The sequence below is a fragment of the Biomphalaria glabrata genome, chromosome 2, assembly GCF_947242115.1.
Source record: "Biomphalaria glabrata chromosome 2, xgBioGlab47.1, whole genome shotgun sequence".
NCBI classification, from domain to species: domain Eukaryota; kingdom Metazoa; phylum Mollusca; class Gastropoda; family Planorbidae; genus Biomphalaria; species Biomphalaria glabrata.
This window is the reverse complement of record NC_074712.1, coordinates 29,172,166-29,196,717: the sequence shown is the minus strand read 5'-3', so window position 1 is coordinate 29,196,717 and position 24,552 is coordinate 29,172,166. Positions and strand designations below refer to the sequence as shown.

General features: G+C 36.4%; 1 protein-coding gene across 6 annotated transcripts; it reads right to left on the bottom strand.

Annotated features, from left to right (window-relative positions):
- Positions 1 to 1,770: 1,770 nt before the first annotated feature.
- Positions 1,771 to 23,869, bottom strand: LOC106064764 (mitochondrial dicarboxylate carrier-like). 6 transcript variants are annotated; one of them, XM_056019914.1, is made up of 10 exons: positions 17,530 to 17,626; positions 16,954 to 17,076; positions 15,929 to 16,148; positions 15,602 to 15,721; positions 14,867 to 15,027; positions 13,796 to 13,837; positions 11,148 to 11,355; positions 10,271 to 10,351; positions 10,017 to 10,073; positions 1,771 to 4,037 (listed from the first exon to the last, which is right to left on the bottom strand). In XM_056019914.1, the coding sequence occupies exons 3-10, from the start codon at positions 16,028 to 16,030 to the stop codon at positions 3,933 to 3,935; spliced, it is 876 nt and encodes a 291-aa protein (XP_055875889.1). In that variant the 5' UTR covers positions 16,031 to 16,148; positions 16,954 to 17,076; positions 17,530 to 17,626; the 3' UTR covers positions 1,771 to 3,932. The 6 variants fall into 6 exon arrangements, with proteins under 6 accessions (XP_055875889.1, XP_055875894.1, XP_055875892.1 ...); XM_056019919.1 differs by lacking the exons at positions 16,954 to 17,076; positions 17,530 to 17,626 and adding an exon at positions 23,757 to 23,869; XM_056019917.1 differs by lacking the exons at positions 16,954 to 17,076; positions 17,530 to 17,626 and adding an exon at positions 23,731 to 23,858.
- Between the last annotated feature and the right edge of the window lie 683 nt (positions 23,870 to 24,552).

Here is a 24,552-nt window from a genome sequence, read left to right as displayed (position 1 = left end):
AAAATGTAAAATAATAAACAAGGTCACAAAGACAGTTTGTGTGGAAACTCAAAATCGCCCCCTCCCCCCTTTCCGAAAGTGGCCCACCCAGGCAGGTTTCAATATTTTCAGAAAGAATATCAGAATAAAATTCTATCAAGGCAAATGGAGAAAGAAGGTTCACAGATCTTGTGTGGTGCCACAAGGGTCCAGCAGACCAAGGGATAGGTGAAAGTGAAGGTGAAGTTAGATGTGAACCTGGCCTGATTTCATATAATGATTATCTTATGATGTAATTGTTTTGTATAGGGTCAATCTCTTATTCAAAGCCTCATAAAAAAAAATCATAAGTTATGTGTCTTATAGCTGTTGTACTGCATTGCAGTTCACACGATAATATGAAAAAGTACTTATTAATTGTTGTTTTAAATTATGTTCCACTGATATGCATATTAAATAGATTTTTTCTCTTTGAAACAATATAGTAACCATTTTTTAGTAAATGTAGTAGTTAGTATGACAGAACTAACATAACTTAGCAATACATTTTTATACAATACAAGCCATATATATATGCTATATGTCTCCCATGTTTTTACTATTAGTAGTGAATAGTTGTAAAAATGGGTGTATTTTTGTGAAAAAACTGCTTGCATAGCTAATTTTAAAAAAATATATATTTTCGCTTTCAGAATAGAAAAAAGCCTTCCCATCAGAACTTTGAAAGATCTAAAATATAATGTTGGATTTTCAATATCTTTTCTAGTTAATGAGATCTAAACAAGACAGACCACAAAAACTATAGCTATTTTCCTTTCGGTAGCCGCATAAAAAACTTTCATATTTGTGTCACTCTTGTTAGAATAGTAGATAAAGAGATATGTTGGCCACAAAAAAATATTGCCTTCGTAATTAATCTTGAGACTTGAATTTTCATATTATGAAGATAGGTCATAACTTACTTAACCAGAAACAAACAGTTAACTTGTTTCACCACTTTCATGAAAATGACTAAAAGTTGGACCAGGATGTATAACATTTTAATAATGACATATCATTATGTAACATATCTGGGAAGTAGAGTTGGTAAAGACGGCGGAGCTGATGATGCTGTACTAATTCGGATCAATAAAGCTAGGTTTGCCTTTTCAACTCTTCAAACTATCTGGCGCTCTAAGGCATTATCTCTACACAACAAGATACGGATCTATAATACAAACGTTAAGTCTGTCCTCCTATACGGTTCAGAAACTTGGAGAGTCACTAAAACAAATATGTTAACAGATGTCTACGCCGGATATTAGGAATTAGGTGGCCAGAAAAGATTACTACTCTCGATTTGTGGGAGAGAACTAGACAAAAGCCCATAGCCCAAGACATCACAAAACGAAAATGGAGCTGGATAGGACACACCCTACGAAAACCAGCTACCAATGTTGCAAGGCAGGTACTTGACTGGAAACCACAAGGAAAGAGGAAAGTGGGCAGACCCAAGCAAACCTGGAAGAGGTCAGTCATCAGTGAAGCTGAGGGTACTGGAATGACATCAGAGCAGATGAAGAAAGCTGCTCAAAACCGAGTTCGGTGGAGAGGTGTGGTTGCGGCCCTATGCTCCCCTGGGAGTGCACAGGATTAAGTCAAGTCAGTAAGTCATGTAACAAGTTTACATTGGTATTTTACTAACATGGATACATTTTTGAATGACTAAATATGACTTTAACAAAAATTAAAACCCAACATACTAAAAAAGACAATTTTGCAACATGATAAAACTGAGATGACAAGTTTAAAGTAGATTAAAAATTCTTTTATTCTTTGCATTATATTTACAAACAAAAAACACATATTGTTAAGAAATCTGACCATTTTAAAATAAGCCTATTCTTGAAGAATTTAAACATTATATATATATATATATTTTTTCCTAATGGTTGCAAATATAACATTTAAATATGGATCATAAAAAAGAAATAACAACCATTCTTCTGATTACCTCTAAATCATTCAAAGCTTTGTACAATGATCAATCACAAATATTTTGGTATGACTTTGGTATGACTGATTGATGAAATAGGAATCAATATCCATTTAGACAGCTCCATAATAACTGATAAGGTCTTCTAATCAATGTTCATACCACCTAAAACTAACACAAAACTAATAGTAGCCATTACATGTACGAAGGAAAAAAATATGTAGCCTACCCTTGCTTCTATCTTTTTCTAGAAAAGAGACTTAACATTTATTACCTGTTTTATCAAATATATCTAAGAACTTGCAATGAAATATACTTTCTAACTTGAGCATATCTTTAAACATTTCCTTGATTAAAGTAGATTACAAAACCAGTGGCCAAGTTAGATGCTTGAATGTGATAGCATTTAGATGAGTTTGTTGTTTAAGATTTTAATTGCACTACATGAACAAAAGTGCTATGACTGGTATTGATTAAGACAGTGGTTCTCAATCTGTGGTCAGGGGACCTTCAGGCAATCATAGAGGATCCCAAGAAAGATGAAAATTGTATACAATTTTGATAATTTCTTTGCTAAAATAATCAACTCGCCTCTCACTACTATTCTATTCTGCTACTACTCACAAACTATTCTATGATGACCTAAATAAAAAATTTGAAGACATTATTCACTTGGATATTCCTTACTTGGTATTTTGCCTTTTTGAGCATAGCTTATTGAAATAGCAAAAACAAAAAAAACAAAACCCCAAGAAACTTAAAACCAATGTTTGAACAATGATACTTCAAATTTATGGTATCAAAAATAGATTCCAATTTTATATCCTGCATTATGGGATATCGTAAAAAAAAGTTTTAGACAAGTTTCCCATCTTCTTATTCTGTAAATTCAATAAACACTCTTTCAACAAAATTTTATCTTTACATTTGTAATTTATATACTATGCATTTATGTATTATTATTATCACTTAGGGGATCCATGGGCAAATTTTGACTGTATAAAGGGTTTTTTGGGTCAAAAAAGATTAAGAACCACTAGACTAAGAGAATGGATATATAACAACTTTGCAAAAAATAAATAAATAAACAAATATAACAAGAATTGAGTGATTATCTTTATACTAGTGACACAAAAAGATCTAACAGGTAACTGACTATGTCACAACATACAACATAAGCCAACCATTTCGACATCAATTATGATGCATTTAGTATTATCAGTTAACGTAAAATAAGCTACTGAGAATGTAACTATTGTAAAAAAAAATTAATCCAGTGATTACATGTTAATAAAAGCATCAAATACTGTGGAAGATTAGTCATAATACTTTGTATGTCATAAAAAGCACTTAAAATTTATATAAACTATTTATATATGTATATAAATAATATACCGGTACATACATAAAAATATACAGTTAGTATAATGAACAGGAAGATCTAATCCTTACTTTATTTTTGTGATAATATCAAAATTCAATCATTTGCAATGTAATTAATAACTATTGAGAGATAATTCAAGAAAATATTTGTTTTATGTCAGTTAAAGAGGTTATAAAATAATGTTTTTCCTAATTGGTTAATGAATTAATAGATCGTTGAAAATAATTAAAAAAAAAAAGATAACCTGATACAAAATGAAAGATAAGAAAATAATGAATACTGTAAATATTTTCACTTTTTCATAAAATTAGTTATCAGCACATTAAAAAAATAATTGAAAAAAAAAAGCACTTCAAATTTTAAATGTCAAAGATAACTTTGACTTAACACAACTTTAACTCTTTTTATGTAAGTAATGTTAGTTACAAGAGATTCAGAGCTTTACCACTAATGGAAAGACATCACACACAATTCTTGTATGGATTGAGCAACTCAGTTGAAACTGACTGATTTTGGAAATTAATGTATGCCTACCTGTAGGTAGATTAAACAAGAAAATAAGCACAGCCCAATTTAATAAAATAAATTATAAATTCACTGTGGTTTGGGATCATCTCCTAAGTTAAGTCGAATCTGTTCAAAGAATACAAAAGTTAGCACAGTGTGTGGTCCCAGTCTCACAAAAGCTGGAACAAATCCCTGTAGATAGGAACATTTAAATTAAATTTAATAAAACTTAGCTTTAATTAAAATAAAAAAAATTAAAATAAAAACAAAAGTAACTACGAACAAGCAAAATTACTTAATTTCAATTAATGATCAATATTTTCAAACAGGCAAGGCTAACAAGTTCATTTCATTATTTAAAATAATTTACATTGTTTTATTAATGCTTTTGTTTACAGTAAAAAATTTCAATAAAATTTTGCCCTTGTTTATGATCAAAATTTGGTTTGCAAACAATGATGCCAAGTGTCCAGTGTCATCGGAACTGGCATGAGCATCCACTGACCCAGCCTAACAATGTTCAGATGTCATTGCTTTAGTTGATTGCTTATATTTATTGTGCTACATCAGTGTTTTTTTGTAACTTTCATTACAAATGTGTTTGTTGATTGATTGTTTGATTTGAGGCACATCGGCACAATTTAGGCCATGTCGTGCCTGCAGTCCCTTAAGGACTACTCTCTCTCTAAACAACAGGGCCAGATTCTATACAGTCATATCATTAAAATCAAGGTCTATTCACAGTTAAAATAGTCAAGGTAGTAAAAATTTAAATATTTGGTAAAAATCTAATGTAAATAGTGCATGTTCACAAATTCATAAATCAGATCTTCGTAGATCTTCCCGGATAAAGCCCAGTACCTTCCCAGGGTCGACATTATCAAATAGTGTATTTAAATTAGTGACTCTAAAATATTTCGCCCTGACATCCTGGTATCTGGGGCAATCAACGAGGATATGTTCCACGGTGAGGCAAGAGTCACAGTACTCACAAAGTGGGGGCTCCTCTTTCTTCAGTACAAAAGAGTGCGTGATGTAGGTGTGGCCAATCCTAAGTCTGGACATGGTCATGCTACCACGCCTTGTCAGACCCTTAGATGTGGGCCGCCACCTGACATCCGCCACAATCTGCCTGAGTTTACTGTGAGTCTCAGCCTCCCATCGGTTCTGCCACTCTCGATAGGTGGCAGAGGCAATACTTTGTCTCAGGTCCGAGTAGGGAATTTGGGTTCCTGACACAGCATGATTTAGGCTCTCTTTGCTTCTCTGTCTGCGGCTTCGTTTCCCTCAATGCCAACATGGGAGGGGACCCAGATGAAGGTGACATCCCTACGGTCGGCTGTTATTTGGTCCAACAGCTTCAGGCTCTTATGTACCAATGGGATGTCAGTCTTCATCCGCCCCAAAGCTTGCAATGCAGATTTGGAGTCGGAGCAGATTATAAATTTCCTCCTTTCTGATGCTTTTACGGCCATTAGTGCAAGCAATATTGCGTGCAATTCGGCCGTAAAGATGGAGCAGCCATCGGGGAGTCTACGGGAGATTGTTTTGTTCCGAAAGGAGCAGGCACACGCGACCTTTCCCTCCATTTTGGATCCGTCTGTGTAGATGGTGCCACAATCTCTGTAGCTCTCCTGCAGTTCCCTAAAGTGGACTTGTAGTATGCTTGGGTCTGTATTTTCTTTTTTGAAATTGAGGAGGGATAAATTTAATTTGGGTTTATTCATTAGCCAAGGAGGGTTCTGAGGGGTTTCTATTTTAGAGATTTGGTCAATGGGTGGGGTTAAATTTTGGATGGTTTCTCTCATTCGAAGGCCCAATGGCTGTATGACGTTAGGCCTTCGATTGTATAATTCTACCTCTGTGGGGTTAAATATGGAGTCAAAAGCAGGGTTCGTGGGGTTGGATTTTAGCTTGACTATATACTGCATTGCAAGCTTTTTCATTCTTATATCCATGGGGAGTTCTCCAGCCTCCACATGGAGACTTGGGATAGGTGATATACGAAACGCGCCGAGACAGAGACGCAGGGCAGCATTTTGTATTGGTTCCAGTATTTTTAGGTACGACTTCCTTGCTGCTCCATATATTATGGATCCGTAGTCTAGCTTGGATCGAATTAGACTCCGATAGAGCAGCAGCAAGGTATCTCTGTCAGCGCCCCAGTCCGTATGGCTGAGTACTCTTAGTATGTTTAATGACTTTTGGCATTTCTTCTTAAGTTCCTTAATGTGGGGGAGAAAATTAAATTTGGAATCTAAGGTGAGGCCTAAAAATTTTGTAGTTTTCACGACAGGGATCTTCTTTTTGTGTATAAATAGTTCAGGGTCTGGGCGGAGTTCCCTTAGATTACAAAAATGCATACTAACTGTTTTGGAGTCTGAGAATTTGAAACCATTATAGTTTGCCCAACCCTGAATTTTGTTTAAACATAACTGTAATTTTCTTTCTAAGGTGTTCATGTTTTTCCCATAAGTGAGAATGACAAAGTCATCAACATACAAAGAGCACTCTATGCCAGGGGACAGCGCATTTATGATGCTATTTATTTTAATGTTGAACAGGGTGACTGACAGAATGCTGCCCTGGGGTACACCCATTTCCTGGTCATGAGTGTCAGAAGCGGAGTTGCCCACTCGAACCTGAAATTTTCGATCTTTCAGGAATTCCTCCACAAAACGGGGGAGGTGTCCCTTAAGCCCCATAAGCGCCAGGTCACGTAGAATGCCATGTTTCCAGGTTGTGTCATAGGCCTTTTCTATATCGAAGAATACAGCTACTAGATGTTCTCTTCTGAGTAATGCATTTCTAATATAAGCTTCCAGCCTTACCAGGTGGTCAGTTGTTGTCCGCCCCTGCCGGAATCCGCACTGGTAGTTTGAGATCACTTTATTCCTTTCCAGGTACCAGACCAGCCTACTGTTAATCATTCTTTCCATGGTTTTGCAGATGCAGCTTGTTAGTGCTATTGGTCGATAGTTAGCTGGGTCAGAGCCGTCTCTTCCCGGTTTAGGTATCGGTATAACTGTGGCTTTCCTCCAGCTGTTTGGGAAAGCGCCTGTTTGCCACACACAGTTATAGACCCCTAGCAGGACTGCCAATGAGGGTTCGGGAAGGTGCTTGAGGAACTGGTAATGGATTTCGTCTTCTCCAGGCGCTGTGTCATGTGACTTGTCCAGCGATTCCCTCAGTTCCTCAAGCGAGAACGGTTTGTTGTAGTCTTCATTGTTCTCTGACCTGAAATCAATGGGGTGTCTTTCCTCCCTGGTTTTGACTTTTTGGAACTCTGGCGTGTAGTGTGCAGTGGATGATTTTTCTGCTATTGAGGATGCAAGGCAGTCAGCTATTTCTCTGGGGGACGTGACAGTTCGTCCTTGGTTTTTCAAATGCCCTATTGCATTTGATTCTTTCCCTTTGATTCGCCTTACTGCCTTCCAAACCGCTCTAGCAGAAGTTGTGGCATCCAGACTGCCGACAAAACTTCTCCAGGAATTCCTTTTGGCTGACCGTATGGTTTGTCTAGCCTTTGCTCTAGCTATCCTGAATAGCTTTAGGTTTTCCTGGGAAGGATTCTTTATAAATGCAGCCAGTCGTTTTTTCCTATCGCCAATAGCACTTTTGCAAGCTGTATCAAACCATGGTTTGCTAGGCCGTTTTGGATTTGCAGAGGTTAGGGGTACAACTTTCCTGGCTATACTTAGTAGCTTGCTAGCAAAGGTGTCAGCTGGGTTCTGTTCATCGAGGATATTTTCTGTGATATCCTCGGAGCATCTTTTTTGGAATTGTTCCCAATCGGCCTTATTCAGTTTCCACCACTGAGGTCGTCCTAATGAAGGGATATTGTTAGTAATGATGATTGGGAAGTGATCACTTCCCCGTAGATCATTGCTAACTGACCATTTAAAGTCGTCCAGAAGTCTGGGGACGCATACGGTGAGGTCAATGCATGTGAGTGATCCAGTTCCTGGGTGCAAGTAGGTTGGTGATGCATCATTAAGTATGCATAAATCATGTTGGAGGAAGATATCCTCCAGCATACGGCCTCTTGTGTCGGTATTGTTGGATCCCCACATGGTGTTATGGGCATTGAAATCCCCAAGGATTAAATAAGGCCGGGGGAGTTGTTTCAATAGGTCCTCCATGTCTGTTCGGTTTAATGGAGCGCCTGGTGGTAGATACAGGCTGCAGCAAGTGATAACCTTGTGAAGGGTTATCCTAGCTGCTACGGCCTGTAGTGTGGTCTGTAGTTCTACCCTCTCATGGGGGATGCTATCCTTCACAAGGATACAGACTCCACCTGATGCTCTCTCTGCATCCTCAACATTCTTGCTGTAAGCACGGTAGCTTCGGAAGCTGATGCAATCTTTCAGAAATGTTTCCTGTAAGCAGACAGCTACAGGTCTCAGAGTCCATCAGTAGCTGCATTTCCTCGTAATTGGCCTTGAGGCCTCTACAATTCCACTGTACAATTCTGGAATCCATGGCTTATTCTAGATGACCTACTTGGAGCTATTTGGCCTTGGGAGGCCCCCGGAGGGGTTTCCCTTTATTCCAGTGACCTTGGTATTTTTATTCTTGGGTTTGGATGGAGAGGAGGACAACCCCCTTTTGGGGGAAGTCTTTCTCTCTGGAGAGGGGAGATCCCTCTGGTTAGAGCGGAGGTTATTTCCTCCTCTCTCACCTCGGGCATCCTCTCCGCTTTGATTTCTCCCCTTAGGGAGTTGGTCAACCTCTAACTCGGTAGAGGTTGGGGTGTCTGGCTGGGTTCTCTGAGGAGAACCTGTGTCAGACATGATGTTTCCGGGTTCTCCCGGAGTATTGGTTTTGACATGCTGCTCAGTCTCCATGCTCTCATCAGCGAGCACAGAGAACCTGTTCTTTAGCATGACAACAGGGCTTTCTTGTTTCTTCAGAGGTGTGTTCTTTGGCGGTGTTTTCTTCTGAGTTGGAGGAGGAGGAGGGGGTGGTGGGGTCAATGTGTCCGTCTGTGTGGCTATGGATCTTCCTTTCTTAGCAACAGCCTGGGCGTAGGTCATTGTCAAGCCGAATTAGCCCTTGGGTAGGGCCAATACAGCCGATTTCGCCTGGCTAAAGGTACATCCGTTTCTTGCCTTGTACTCCTGCACGGCAACCTCCTGTTTCCACACAGGGCAGTCCTTGGAGCAGGCTGAGTGGCCAGCTTGACAGTTTGGGCATTTGCACTGGGCTGTGCAGCCCTTGTCCTCATGACCCTCTCCAGCACATCTGGCACACACAGTGTTCCTCTTGCAGACTGCCGCGCCGTGTCCATAATCCTGGCACTTGAAGCACCTCATGGGGTTAGGTATGTAGGGCCTCACTGGAACTCGTAGGTATCCTGCCTTCACATACTCTGGCGGTGTCCTAGTTCCGAATGTGAGGATAATAGTGGCGGTTTTGACCTCCTCACCCTCCCTGCGCCTGGTAATGCGCCGTCATGGGTGACTCCTTCAATGCCCTCCACTATTTCCTTCTCGGAACATTCCAGTAGGTCCCTAGAGCTGATTACACCTCTGCTGGTGTTCAGACTCTTGTGTGGCATGACTTCCACTTGGAGATCACAGAGTCTTCTGCATCTTAAAAGCCAAGTGTTTGGGGGAGGGGGGGACCATAGTAGTCATTTGTGGAAGAAACTTTCCCCAATTATGCTTTAGGCACTAGAACTCTTAATCTTTTAAAGGATAGCATAATGTCCTACTACCAAACAGTCCTCCAAAGAAGACAGAAGCAAAAGACTGGTAGAAGTTTTTCTTCCATTTGCAAAACAAAAGAAATGGGAAGTCACTCCAGTCAACTGCCTGATGTTATTATGAAGGAGGATTTCCCCCTCAAAGCAGAAGTGACTCCAACCCCTCCTCCCCACACTCCATCCACTTGATGTTTATGTTAAGTATATAATACATAATTTTATTAATGTTAATAGGGGCTGAAAACTAATAAATTCTTTTTCTCATGGGGGAATTCAATTTAGTTTAGGAACAAATTATTTTATGACCAGCTTCAAGGAAAGGATAGTCACAAACCAAGGTACTACTGTATATTATATAAAGCAAAAAGCTTTTTATAAATTTTTTTAAAGGACTGACTTTTCTGCAATCCATTCAAAAAGAGGCTCACACAATTAACCATGGGAAATATGAGTGAACAACATACCTTAAAAAATCCAAAAGGTCCATTTTTACCTATGTCTATGGCACAAGACATTATACTCTGATGAAAGAAAAGAGAACTTAGTTTTAAGAATCTGTATAAATATAAAACATTAAACTGGCCACAACAATACCTTTTTATACATTTTTAAACTTCATTGAAAACAGTGCAAGTTGAAAATTTAAAGAAATAATTCTGTGACCTAAAACAAAAATATATCAGAGAAACAAAAAATAATTCTGTGTTGATGTTCTTACCTTATAATATCCTGTGGGAGCATTCATCATTCTTGTTTTCATAACATCAAGAGGCTGGGTCAAGAATGTTGCAATAGTACCCTGTAGAGAAGAAGGAAATTTTCATGAATAAAGAATTCTTGTCACACTATTAAGAATTTTTTTTCAGTAGTTTCAATGATCTAAAAATATGTGAAAACAGCTAATTGCATAGATTTACATAGAATCTGGTCATGAAAAATAACAGGTTTTGCCTCGAGAAATATCTTCATAAAAACACATTTATCTTATCTTCTAAAACATAGACATTACTTCAAAAAAGAAAATGATTATGCCCTAAGCATTTTCCTAGGTCAATCTAGTCATGCATGTTAATTAATAGCTTAAACTCAGCTAAGTCAATGGTTTTCCAGGCTGACACAGGCAACCCATTCCATGCTCTAATAGCACTAGAGAAGAAAGAGCATTTTATTAGGTTTTGTTTTTATTTTTTGCTACTTTATTTTTGAGTCTTCTCTTCAGAAGGCTTTCTAAATTTAGTGATTTTACTAAAGGTGTTAATCTAATCAAATGTGAACATTGGTTTGTTTTGAATCTCACTGCTCTATTTTGTGTCTGTTCTAGTTTCTCAATGTTTTCTTGAGTTGAGGGGTCCCAAACAGAGGATGCATTTTCTATTATTGGCCTAATCAGGGTTAAACAAATTTTAGTTTTATGTTCTTATTTGAATTTTAGAGATTGCTTTTAGTCAAAATACTTCAAAAACTGAAAATATCAAACATTTTTATTAATCCCTAAGTATGATTTCAACTGAAAAAGAAGAGCAGTCATGACTTTTTAAAACAAAAAAAATTGTTACATACAAAAAGAAATTGTAATTCCAAATCAAATAACTTACAGCTAAAGTGCTTGAAGTTAAATGCAAATACAAATTGTCTTCAAAGAAACCAGTTTTAAGCAGCAGATTTTTGAGCTGGTCATAGCAAGCAAGTTGCCCAACTGTTACAAACACTGCTCGACTGCAGGCCATCGTGGCTCCATTGAAGGCCTTAAAAGTACCCTCTTTGCTGACAACTTGATATAAACCGTCTATTGCATGTTTATAGCTAAAAACAAATAGAAGAAAAACAAGCAACAGAGATGACTACTATATAAATTTCACTTGTTTCTACAAGCTAAATTCAGTAGAGATAACTGTGACAGGTTGGGGAAAGTGACGTGTGTTTGGCGCGTTTAATGTCTAGGGGATGATTATTTTTGAAATTATCACACACGAACCTGTCAGCATATAAATCGGGAACAGGCACGCAACGAGACAAGCAATGAAAGATAGATACAAAGTTAAAATAAAAGAATATTTATTTACATAAATATTTACATAGAATAATAAAAAGGGGGAGGGTTTGCATCTATCTCTAAGCAATACTATATTTAATCATCACTCTTGCACTTAATAAGAGAGTATGTCACTTTGTCTTCTGAACTTAGCTGGTTGTCCTGTTGATGTCCCAGCTGGCTGTGATCATGGCTTGAGGTTCTGCAGCTGGGGGTGGCGCTCTAGTGGATAGAGGGACGCTGGTGATATAGTTCTTGTGGAGTCTCAATCCAAAGTTCTGATATCTGTAGTGGGCACTGTAGGGCGGGTGGCCGGCTACCGTGGGCACAAGTGTACTGCGGGCAGAGTTGATCTGCCGTGGGCAGCGTAGTTGACAGGATAAGTCCAGTGAGTTGCAGAGGGTTTGGCGTAGCTATGATGTCTCGCACAGATCTGGGTCTATAGGGACATCGCACCTAATAAGTTGACATGTGGGCTGTCGAATAGGCGGGCAAGGCCGATAGCGCCAAGTAGTAGAGTTGAGTAGATCCACATAGGCAGTAGATGATACTCAATAGCAAGTGACAAGTGATCCGATGAATAGGCAGATAATGCCAAATGAATAGGCAGGTAAATAGGCAAGTGCGGTGCTGAATAGCACTAAGCACAAAGGCAATAGGTGATTCTCGATAGCGAATAGTTGGGTAGATCTCAATAGGCAAGTGCAGTGCTGAATAGCACTAAGCACATAGGCAGACACCTGAGGGAGGCTGCGGATAAATAAAGACAGGTTAGGACATGTCTCTCATGCATCTTATCAATGCCCTCGACTGAGGTGCATTCATCAGATTGGTGAAATTGCTTTAGAGCACAATATGGAGATGATGACAAATGGGATAGGGAAAAATAGATGGCTGATAGTAGCAATATAGAAATGTACATGTAAGGGGAAATAATAATATAAAAATGTACATGTAAGGGGAAATAATAATCTCAAATAATCAACACAAGTTGGAAGAGAGAAAAAGGAGGGGGGGGGGAATGGACGGAGGTCAGCGACCATGACGGTTTGTTTACATACGACCGTCGGCCGAGAACAATGGAGCGCGCTTGAATGGAGAGGGTGTCCGTTCAAGGGGCGCAACACTCGTTAAAGTAAAATGAGTAAAGGGGAGATAATTCACTACATGGGAGATAACTCACATATCTTTTCTAGACGCAGTATTAGTGCGCTAGTAAAATTATCAAGGTGGTCAGCCGAGATAAAGGAAATAAAATAAGATGTACAAATACATACATGGTTGCATCAACGATCAATTGAGCAACGTAGCATTAATAGATTAATGCAATACATAAATAAATACATATGCCATGTTTATGTTTTCTACTTATGACAGTGAGAAATACACAATGCACTAATTAAATGTAAATGAAATAATAAAATACACATGATCATATCCAGTGAGAAATATGCACAAAGTAATTAAGTGGAACTTGTGATTAAGTTTGGCTTACCTACAGGTATTCCTCTAAGAGAAAGAATAAATGAAGTAGCCCTGACTCGATAGCTCAGCTCGAATGAGAAATGAGAGGGTCTAGCTTGATTTAATTTACGTTATATACAGGCCTGGAAAATGTGGGCGGAAACAGGAAATGTCCTAGGCTAAGAATTATCTTACACGTGGGTGAAGTCTGACTAGAGTCGCACCTTGGAGCATCACGAAGCGTGTTGTCCTAGCAATCTCTTTGATCAAAGAGAGACGTAGGAGAGGGGGGGGGGGGGGAGAAGGTGACTTCAACTGCGCCCGTCAGACATCCGGCCGGTAAGATCAAAGAGACAGTGTGTATCTTTAGCCCGGTCAAGGGAAGATGAATGAAAAGACGCCAAGGTGGCGGGCCAAGTCTAGCTCGAAGAGGTAAAGGTGGGGCGGGTGAAGAAAGTGGGGATAGGACGGGGAAATAACTAAAATAAAATAAATAAATAATGATAAATAATAATTAATGCTGTGATAAGTATGAGTGACTCTGACAGCAAGCTTTTGACTTGTCACAATAACAATGAAATATGTATTAGAAATAAACTACTGGATGAAATCATTTTGTAATGAAAAGCCCTATCAAATTTATGAGCTCAAATGAAAAAAAAATTGACAAAAAAAAAAAATTAGTACTATTTCTATTTCTCGCCGACATAAATATTAAGTATAAAATACTAACAGAAAAAAACTTACTTTCTTCTTTCTGCCGCAGGTAATTTGACATCATTTTGCATTCTGATAACAGAACAATTACATAAATTATCATCCACTTCATATGAAAAAGTACCTTGCATGTAAAACAATTTTAGCCTATTCATTAAGTGGTCAGTGTGAAAAACTTTGTGTAATAGTGAATGGAAAGAAGGATTTCAATCAATAAGCATTGACTAGACTTAAGCTAAGGACATTTAGACTTAAATTCAAATTTACAAATGTCTTAGATAACAAATATCCATAAGATTGCCCCTGTAAAGGCACTATAGATTCAACAAGTTACAGAAAGGAGGTTATACTATAGATTTCTTTTAAATGTTCTGTACTCTAAATTGACAAAAGACAGGGCCTGCAGAAATCATCTTTTCAATAGTGTACTTTTTTCCTCTACATATGGTAATGTAGTAAATCAAATCAAGCATTCAACGAAAGGAGGTAATAATAGACGATATATTTATTTACAGTTATAAAATAGACAAGACACAGACTTCTGCTATATAGTCACAGGGAGTCTTGTCTTAAGTTCTACAAGTCCTTTTGTACCTAAACATTGGTACAAACTAACGACACACTTCCCAGTGTCGCTCCAGGTCCTCAACGCAGTTCACTGCGATGGCTCTTAGTCCCAGACAGCTCAGACTCCAATAACCTGCAGATCACTTCAGCTGATCTGAAAAGTCCTTCCTCTAGAATCCACATGTCATCACTTCCTCATGTTGAACGGTGTGCTGGTGCGCACCCTCAGTGTCAGTGTGGGAGCAGGGTTATAAAAGTAACGTACAAATTTTAATGCTAGCAATTATCTTCTGTGTATGTAACATTTATAGTTTGGTACAATGATACCGACTCAAAATATAAAAATATGTGTTTGCGAGCTTAGGTTTATCTATTTACTACCTTATATGTACAACAAAACAAACTATTTTTTTTTCCATTCTTTTTCTATTGTTTGTTCTTAGCAAGTGATAGGCTAACTTAACAATGATCAAGCTCAAATAGCAATAAGCAACCAATACGTCAAGTGCAGATCGTAAGGACTAATTTTCTCACCTAACATTCACTAAGTCAGCAGGTGTTCCAACAAATCCTCCAGAGGCACCAGCTATAGATGCAAGACCAACTTTTTCATAAAAGGGCATGTTTCGTCCATCTTTAGTTAACTCTTTTTTTACGGTTTCATAAATTGCAAATCTTGTCAATGAATATGTCATCTGAGAAATTGAACCAGTAAAAAAAAATCATTACTGGGTATGAGAAATTTGTTTCTAATAATCAAACTAATATTAAGGAAGTCTTGAGGTTCAATCCAGGAAAAGTGGGCAGTTGAATGATCCTAATAATAAAAGTGATGTTTCTAAGGTTTTTCAAGAAAAGTTTGAAAAAAAAAAAATTATTTCTAATTTAACAAATCTTTTTAAAGTTATTTTGTTATTTCAGTTACTTTACATTTAGATGGTAGTCATCACAGTTTCACATCTCTAGACATCGACATACTCCGCATGGAAACTCTGAACATTCAAGTTTTTAGCTATTTTTTCAACAACCGCTTCAATGTACTTCAGAGCTATCTACAATATATAACCATTGAATTAGCCTCAAATTGGTTATGAGAATCATGTACTTGTCATTGTTTTTTTACTGAAATTCCAGTTGTTGTCCTGGCTGGTTTTTTTTTTTAGTGCTTCTGTTTTGACCTTTGATGTGGATTATATCATTTATTTTTTTATGAATGCAACTTCTTTCATTTTGCAATGCAAACATCAAAGTAAATTATATCTGTCCTACCTGTCGTAACAATGATGCTGATATACCATTATATAAGCCCATAATGCCATCATTCTTGACAACTTTGACTGCCATTTGTGCTAAGCTTACTTTCCCCCCTTGCTGGGTCTGTAAGTGGACCTAAGGAAAAAGTAAAACTATTCTGAATAACATGCAAAAGCTTTTCTTAATAGAATCAAGAATGAGAATTGGTGAATATTTCAATTTGGTTGGCCATAAAGTTTATAAACTATGTTGAAATGTTCATATCCTAAAATTATGCTCCAAATGAAAAAAAAAATTCTTTGTCCATCACAAATAAAATAAATTAAGAGAAACATTGCTTACTTTTAAAAGGTCGAGTGGATGGGTGCAGCAGGCAGCCATGGCGCTGGCAACCCCTCCAAAGTACCATCGCCCTATTCTCTTTGTCTTATCTATCTCTGGCATTTCCAGACAATTAACATCAAGAATAAGTTGCTTAAGTCAAGTGAGTTGATACAAAATAAAAAACAACTGCTTTTCTTTTTAGAGTCTCAAATTATTTTCTTTCAGTGAGAGTTAATACCTGTTAAGAAGATGTATTCAATCTGATAATAAGACTCTTGCAAAAAATTAGTGTTAAATCATTTTTTTTTGTTTGTTTCAAACCAATACAAATTAAAGGGAAAAAAAAACTATGACATCTTGATACATATGTAAGAAAGCATCTTCAAATGAGTTTGAGAATTGAAAAATGAAATAGTGTCTGTGAAATATCTAAAGATTCAGCATGGCTCTTGCATTTCTCAGATATTTTTTCTGTCTCAAGAACAAATTAAATGTTACAATCCAATGAGGAAAATGAATCTATGAACACTCTGCATGTGGCCACCTTCAAGGTCTCAAACAACAAATTGTTCTCTTAGACAATCTGCTAGTTAAAAATGAATTGTCACAACTCTTGATGATGGATGACAGTCTCAGTAATTATGAAGATAAGTTGAAGCAACTTTTTGTTTTTGGTAATTTGAAATAAGATTTAAAAACTTTGGTGCTGTTGAAAAAAGTAAGATATTTTAAATATGCCTTAATGTGTAGTGAAAACAGACTAGCAGCTGTATTGAACTTCAATCTAAAATCTCTTCAAATATTTCAAAATTAGTGTCTTACAAGGGCTGGTTAAAACTTAGAAATCGCTGTCAGAATAAGATTCACCAATGAAGTTATGTCATAATGAACACTTCATTTGTCTTCACTTTCAAGAATAACTACATCTCAATATCTATATGAAGCAAATAATGAAGAACTATCAAATACTTCCAGTTCCAAACTTTATGTTAGATAAGTTTTATTATAACTTAGTCTAATACCTTCTAATTTTATTATTATACCTGACAATTTTTTTCCTCTGAGTTTTTGGTCTGCTTCTAAAAAAAGTTTGACCATCACTGGACTAGAGTCACTAGAGCTACTTCATTCAAATTCAAGAGCTTAGTTTTTAGCCTCAGCTTAAGCTATCATTACAAAAATGTACATTTTAAATCAATTTTATTTTAAAATAACCGACTTTTTATGGTAAGGAGATTTAGACATTTGGATTTTTCATTAATATAATAATAATTATTATTATCGTTGAAGTATAGATCTAGGTATTCAACAGTATTTGGTCGTATGATCATGATGACGAGTTATCATTATTATTAATATTATAATATTAACAGATTATCTTTTATGATCGATTCATGATGATCAAATCATCATCACTGTCATCAGATTTCATGGACCATGGGAATAGTTTACTTTACTAGACTTATGCTGGAAAGCTACGCTTGAATATTTTTAAACTTTAAGAATAGAAAAAAGAAAAGAGTTATTTTTTTTTCCAAATATCGTGATTGATCTCGAATCTAGACCTAGATCTAATTAGCTCTCGATTGGTTATGTCTATCTTAATAAGTTAGTATTACCATCCAGCTGACATCTCTTGTTTTAAAATGATAGAGATATGACCTATAAAATGGGCTAAAGTTCATAACTTGACCATGACCTTCACCTTGATTTTATCACATTACAATTTTACATTGTAAAAAAAAAAAAAAGAGTTCTTTTGAGAATCTGACATAAAGCATTTTTTTCATGACTAATCAAAGCTATCTCTAGATCTATATTTAAATTATGTTCTTTTAAGCATAACAGACACAGTTTTAAATTCAATTATAATATTAAATCTAGAACTAGATTAGCTCTAACTCTAGCATATATATAGGTATGTGAGATCTAAAGTCTGACAGGTATACTCTAGAGCGCATGCGCCAATCTTTTTTTTTTTCACAGTGTTAGGATCACAGACATACATATGCTCAATTTGCCGTCAATGAATTTGCCGAGGCTGCTCGTTTTGTCTGTCTATCAACCTCAGACAAAAAAAAAACAAAAAACAACAACAAAAAAAAAAAAGAAGGGGACTGTGGTGGACCACAGAAACAGATATACAGAGATCCCAAAGCCCAAGAGGGGTAGGCCTACTTCTTTTTTTTAAATTGTATTCAAACAAGTTCGTAAAATATTGTTACGAATCTCACAATGCAGGCTCTCTGCAAACTGCACCATACACCACCAACTTAAAGAACTTGACAACTCAGGGCTCCAAAGTAAAGTAACACTTTAATAGTTGAATAAATAACAGCCAATAATGTACAATTGGCAACACGTACACTATACAAATCTCTCTCCGATAACACCGTACCGCCGTATCAACTCTTGCACTGGCCTCTCCGTCTCGTTCCGGGCTTGCACTGGGTTCAACAGTTCAGGACTGACTTCACACACTAGGCTCGTTGTGTCGGACTCGATTGCAGACCAAGATCAAGACGCCGTTCGTCTCAACTGTACTTGACAGTACTCCGCACTGAACCGTTGTAATGCTCCGTACAGCACCACACCGTTGAACTGTGCTGTAGTCGACCGGACTGTATTGAACCGGGCTGTAGTGGACCTTCTGTCGTGAACCTCCTTTCTGAACCGTGCTGTATTGAGCCCCTTTTCTCCACCGTCTTGACTGCGACACCTCCGCTCTTTATATAGGGTCCCTACTGGCCTTCTAGAACCGGACGGAACATCGCTCGACGTTTCTAGCCTCGTCACATGACTACATCCCTCGTGACGCTTCTGAGCTCTGTTCACGAAGTCGATCCTTCCCGAACCATCATGTTGACACTCGTCTCGACCGACCGTCGTAACTCGTCACGGTTGACCGCTCGTCTAGCGCTGGCCTGGGGCAATTTGCGTCGGCTGACTACACTCACACCACTACTCCCATCTGTGCCACCACCAGGTTTATAACAATATTAAAACTATAAAATATCGAATAAAAAAAGACATAATTGATTCTAAACGTGTACTTAAGATGAATGGTGGTGGAAAGTTTGTTTTTTACTAAATTTTAAAGATAAACCTCTTTTTCTCAATTTCAATAAATCCTTAGCCATTTATAAGTAGGCTACAATAATATATTAGGACATTTTACTATCAAATATAATTTTTTATGCATCTATGATCAATGACAAAGGAAAACAAAGAAACCGATGTTAATGCTAAAGCACAATTGTTATTACTTAAAAAGGAATCGACTAAACTTTTTTTCTGCAATCCTTAAGAGGACAACAAAAGGGCCAAATATTTTTTGATGCATTAGGAGAAAGTCTAAGAAATGTGAAAGTACATACATCAAGAATATGCATTATTACGAAAGACGGAGTGAAACCCCAAAATATAATGGAAAAAAAAATCTGAATTTATTGGAATTTTGAATTAGAAAAACTTATGAACTATGAAGATAGCTTGAGACAAGTTTGATAGTGAATTGGAAAGATTTAAAAACTTCCATGCTATTGAAGATTTATATTATTTTAGATAGATATTTTCGCTATACTTTTAATGCGGTTAAATAAATAACTACGTCCTAAACTGAACCAAATTAAGAAAAACTATTATGAAAACACTCATAGCTTTAGACAGCGTTCGTTTTAGTTCGATTGCGATATCATTACTCCTGATATTAAATTTCAGTAGTTTCTTAATAAAATAATTATGGCCCGCCAAAATATTTCCTTTCATAATAACTGCCCTAGGCGAAGTGAATAGGGTTGTCCCAAGCAGGCCGATTTGACCGATTGCTTCAATCGGACCCCGCGCCTGGCATGGGCTCCTCAATCTACATTAAGAATATCACTATCAGTCAAGGCTCTTGTTACAGGCTTCTAAAGATGTAGGACTTAAAAGGTTAACTTATTTAGTGTAGGCCTATCGTACGATTGACGTAACTACGATTAATCCACTGGCGCCTATTGCGTTTGATTTGCTTCGTATGCATGTTATATAACGAATGTTGGTATAATGATATAATTAATAGTAATAGTTGTTATTGTAAAAAAAAAAACAAATAGAAGAGGGGCCTCCCTTACAATGGGCCCCGCAATTTGTAAGGCCACTCTGGTTCAATGAAACATAAAAGCAAAAAATTAAGACTGAAAAATACGCAAAGAATTCTAAACCGTCCCATATCTTTATCTAAACAGTGGTCTTGTAACATTTGTAGTCTAACAAGTAGATTCAACCTTGAATCATAGTAAAGATTTACATCTAGGTTAGTAGATACAGAGTTATAGTGTTCTCCTATGTTTGTGATATGATATTTCGCAATTTTTTCTCTAAAAAAATAATTATGTAAGTCCTGTGCGAGACCCCCACCAGTCGGAGGCTCTGAGCGGCCGCCTAGTTTGCTTATTTCTAAGGCCGGCCCTGTCCCGATTCAACATTGCAAGGAAAAAGCTAAAAACATCTGACCTTGACCTTTTCGTTGTCGCCAAACTCTACGAATCACAGATTATGTATAAGAGGAGAACTTGACATTTATGAAAATGGATCTTTTGTAAAGGCTGGAATCACTGAACACGAATAGACGACCACAAATAAAACTTCTAGCCAGAGAGACTGAGTGAGTTCAGTGGCTGAATAGGGTTTAAAACTAACACATACCTGATCATCGTTAACCAATTCATTGCTGAGCTGACAAGACGTTTAGAAGTAATGAAGTTTAGAAGTTTATAATGTCCTAAATTCAAGATTTGGTTTTTAGCGTTCCTTAAAAAGCCATTATTAGGTTTGTTTAAGATGTCCGTCTGTCACGCTCAGATCTCAAGTAATCGGTCAGATCTAAAAAAAAAAAAAAACTAGAAGAGAAATGAAAAAATCATATTTCACCATGGGTTCTGGATTGAAAAGTTTAGGTGCAATGGCTACTTTTTGTTTTCTAAATTCTAATCGTTCTTGTTTTTTAAATTAATTATGCAATCGATTTTTTTTCATAAAAATAACCACTTCTAAGACAATACATAAATGTAAGGGAGATTATGTTAATGGTATTATTACGAAGAAAGATATTTTTTTACTTTTCTGTATTACTTATTCTTATATATCTGTAGAATGTACAAGAAGTATTCACACAAAAAATATATAAATATTAATTAATTATGTGTGTTTGGTAGCCTACACGAGCTACTAAAATTAAAATAAACATTTATGTTTGTTTATAAAGGATAAGAATGCACTTTGTATGTAAATGTCACGAAAATATAAAAAAATCGCGGCCACATAGTACTTATTAGCCCCCATCAAGAAGTTGTTAAATGGCACAAATGGAAATATATGATCACAAAAGGAAAAAGTCATTCTTTTACATTTAATCTTCTTACTGAAACAACACAAAACACTTTTTTATCAGTAACAGAATGTTCCGGATTTTGTTTCGAAAAAAGAAATAGACCTATATTACTCTAATTTCCTTTCCATTTATTGCTAAAATTTAATTAACAAAGAACTGAAATAACTTTTTTAGTCTTACTAAGCCATCGGTTCTCAACCTTTGTTAGCTCATTGACCCTCCAATACGATTCCCCACTAAGCGGCAACCCCCATCAGTGGTTCTCAATTCGTTCATAGGCTAGGTAAATTTGAATTTGCTAATGTTATAAAATCGTAATCAAAACAATGACATCCATGATGTATTTTCCTGGAAACCGAGCAAAGCAGAATCCTTATGTCATTGTATTTATTGAAAAATAAATTTTTGCTTAATTAAACAATATTTTTTAAAACTTTTGGCAGATAGAACCTCATTACAAAATCGCATCGGAGATTTTCAATTCCTGCCTGAATTATGGAAGTATAACCATACCACAAAAAAAATGTTATTATATTTTCTTACGTTTTTTTTTTGTTCAAGATCCATATTCATGGGATGTTTCCTAATGAATTAATTCCGATTTATTTCAATTGCTACGCGACCTGCTAAATTGTTCACCATTAAAATCATGTCGATTCTGCAATGGAAATAAACTATACGTTTGACGGACAGTCATTTCAAAATATTTATGCTACGACAACATCACTTTCGAATGACAATTCTATTTAAAGAAAAGAAAGAAATAACTACCACTAGAAAAACATGTCTACTCTCAAACACTAAAAGCGCACTCTGTATCGTCTGGTAATAAGTTAGTGTTCTTAAATATGGTCCCTTTTTATTTTATATAATTGACGCTTTATGATCGTTTCATGATTTGTTTGATAATATCCCGTTTGATAATATCTCGATTTATGTCAGGTTAAATAGCACACTATATGTATACGTATACCATCTATGGTACACTTGTGCTTATTCCACGCTTATTACACGTTAGAAACGACAAAAAAAATTTCGATGAAAAATAGTAAAAAAAAACTAATTTTCGATGGTCTTATGCGACCACTAGAAAATGGTCAATCGACCCCCAAAGAGATCGCGATCCACAGGTTGAGAACCCCTGTACTAAGCCGAGTGACGTGGTGGAAAGTTTTTTTTTCCTTTGACGTTATTCGGAATTATTTTATTAAAAGAAATGCTATAAGAAGTCGTGCGACAATATCTATTAACCCTGGACAACTCTCTCGTATGGAAACAATTCTGTAAATGAAATGCAATAAGAAATCAATACACTATTGTTTAGGAACGCTCGCCAACTCTCGTGTTGATAAAGACTTTTAGTTAGTCTAACTTAGGGTTATCAGACGTTCGGCAAAAGGTCGTTCGGCCGGCATTCGTATAAAAGATGTCCGGCTTTTTCACTATTGTTTACTGCAATGGCATATGATCTTTTAATCGAATGGTTGTTTTTTATTCGTAAGTGTCTGTTGCAAACAAGGGCAGCACTGATTTAGACCGTCATGTTGCCACCACCCAATCGCGGATCAAGCTGAAATTTCACACAATTATTTCTTTTATTCGACTACATACGAATCAATAAAAAATGTAACCAATTAGTTAATTAACTATTGGTAATAAATTACTTATTTTTATCTTAAACAAGGGAAAGAAAGTGGGGGATATAAGCTGAATTAGTCCCCTTTCCAAGGGAAAGAAATAGTACTTGACTGAAGTGGTAGTATTAGCTGAATTAGTCCCCTTAATAGATTGTCGTCTGAGGCTTATTACAAATTTAATTACATGACTAATCCAAACTAATTGAAACACTTAATAACTTAATATAAGCTTTTTTTTTAAAGTTTTTTTTTTCTGTTGTTATAGCCTATAGTACTTTTGAAATTTGTGTCGTATCTAACTAGATCTACTTTTCTAGTAGATATTTCTATTAGATTTAGATATAGATCTATGTAGCCAATGTAGAAAAATAGAACTAGTTCTAATAATATAAACTGAAAACGACATTAAATAATCTACATGATATTTTAGATCTAGGCCTACATATACGATATAGAATCTATAATTCTAGATCTATATCAACTAGACTAGGCCCATATCTGTCATATCAAGTTTAGATCTAGATCTAGACATTGTTTTAGAGGTAGCAATGTGAATGTTACTATAACTAGTGTCAAACACTGCTAAATAGATGTATCGAAATCTAGATCTAGACATTGTTTTAGAGGTAGCAATGTGAATGTTACTATGACTAGTGTCAAACACTGCTAAATAGATGTATCGAAATCTAGATCTAGATGTAGATTGGTGACACTGCTGCTAGTACTGGATCTAATCGTCTAGTGCCACAGGTAATATAGTACATTATGCTGTTCGCGTCCGACCCACTTAAGTTTTAATGTGATACTACCGTATTCCTATTTCATTAAATTTTACATTTGTTCATTCTAGATTTCTTTTCTACTAGAGATATACAGTGTGTTGTGTAGTCACTTTTCGCTATTCTTCCTCAAAAACCTAGTCCTGATTTTATTTGTCGCGTCATTGTCTCTAAGTCAAAAGCCTTTCCCTTTTCATGAAACAAATAACTTTTCTTCGCGTCTAAAATAAAATAAAGCGTGTCTTCGAGTCCGATGATTAGTGAAGAATGCAGTATTTCCCGTGGCTGCACAGCCCCAGCTGTGACCTACATATTTTGCCACATCCATGGGAATCATAACCATTGTCCGCAGGTGGTCGATTTAGATTTTCTTTTCGCCGTCTGCGTCTGTCCTCGGCAGCGGATTTTCTTTTGGTCTCAAATGTGTATCCCGCGGCCTTCGTGAGTCACCTCTAACTGTCTCGTTCTGAGGCCGCATGCATCCAGGTGCTCTCTTCTATGTCAGCTAAGGCAAGTTGGCGTCTAATTAAACAAAGAAAATCTTAAAGCCGTCAAAAACAATTGAGCAATGACTTTTTGAATAGCGTAAGTCAAAAAGTAAAACAAGAAGAAATCAATACATCAAACGTTCAATTTTCTATAATTTTTTAACTGACAATATTGAATAGCAATGTAGGCCCTATACAAGATTTGTTAACTACAACAAAAAAAAACAGGAATTACACATTTATGATTATTAATAAGGGATGTCTTGGAGTACGAAGATTAATGAGGAGTGTAGTATTTCATATAGATATGCAGACCCAGCTGCGACACCTACATATTTTTTCGCCACATCCATAGAATTTGTGA

Excerpts from the sequence above, each read along its gene's own strand:
- LOC106064764 (XM_056019919.1), bottom strand. The coding sequence starts at position 16,030 with ATGCCAGAGATAGATAAGACAAAGAGAATAGGGCGATGGTACTTTGGA. Across the intron at positions 10,352-11,147 it reads TAACTTCAAGCACTTTAGCT|GGTACTATTGCAACATTCTT; the intron begins GTAAGTTATTTG and ends TCTTCTCTACAG. Across the intron at positions 4,038-10,016 it reads GACCTTTTGGATTTTTTAAG|GGATTTGTTCCAGCTTTTGT; the intron begins GTATGTTGTTCA and ends TCCTATCTACAG.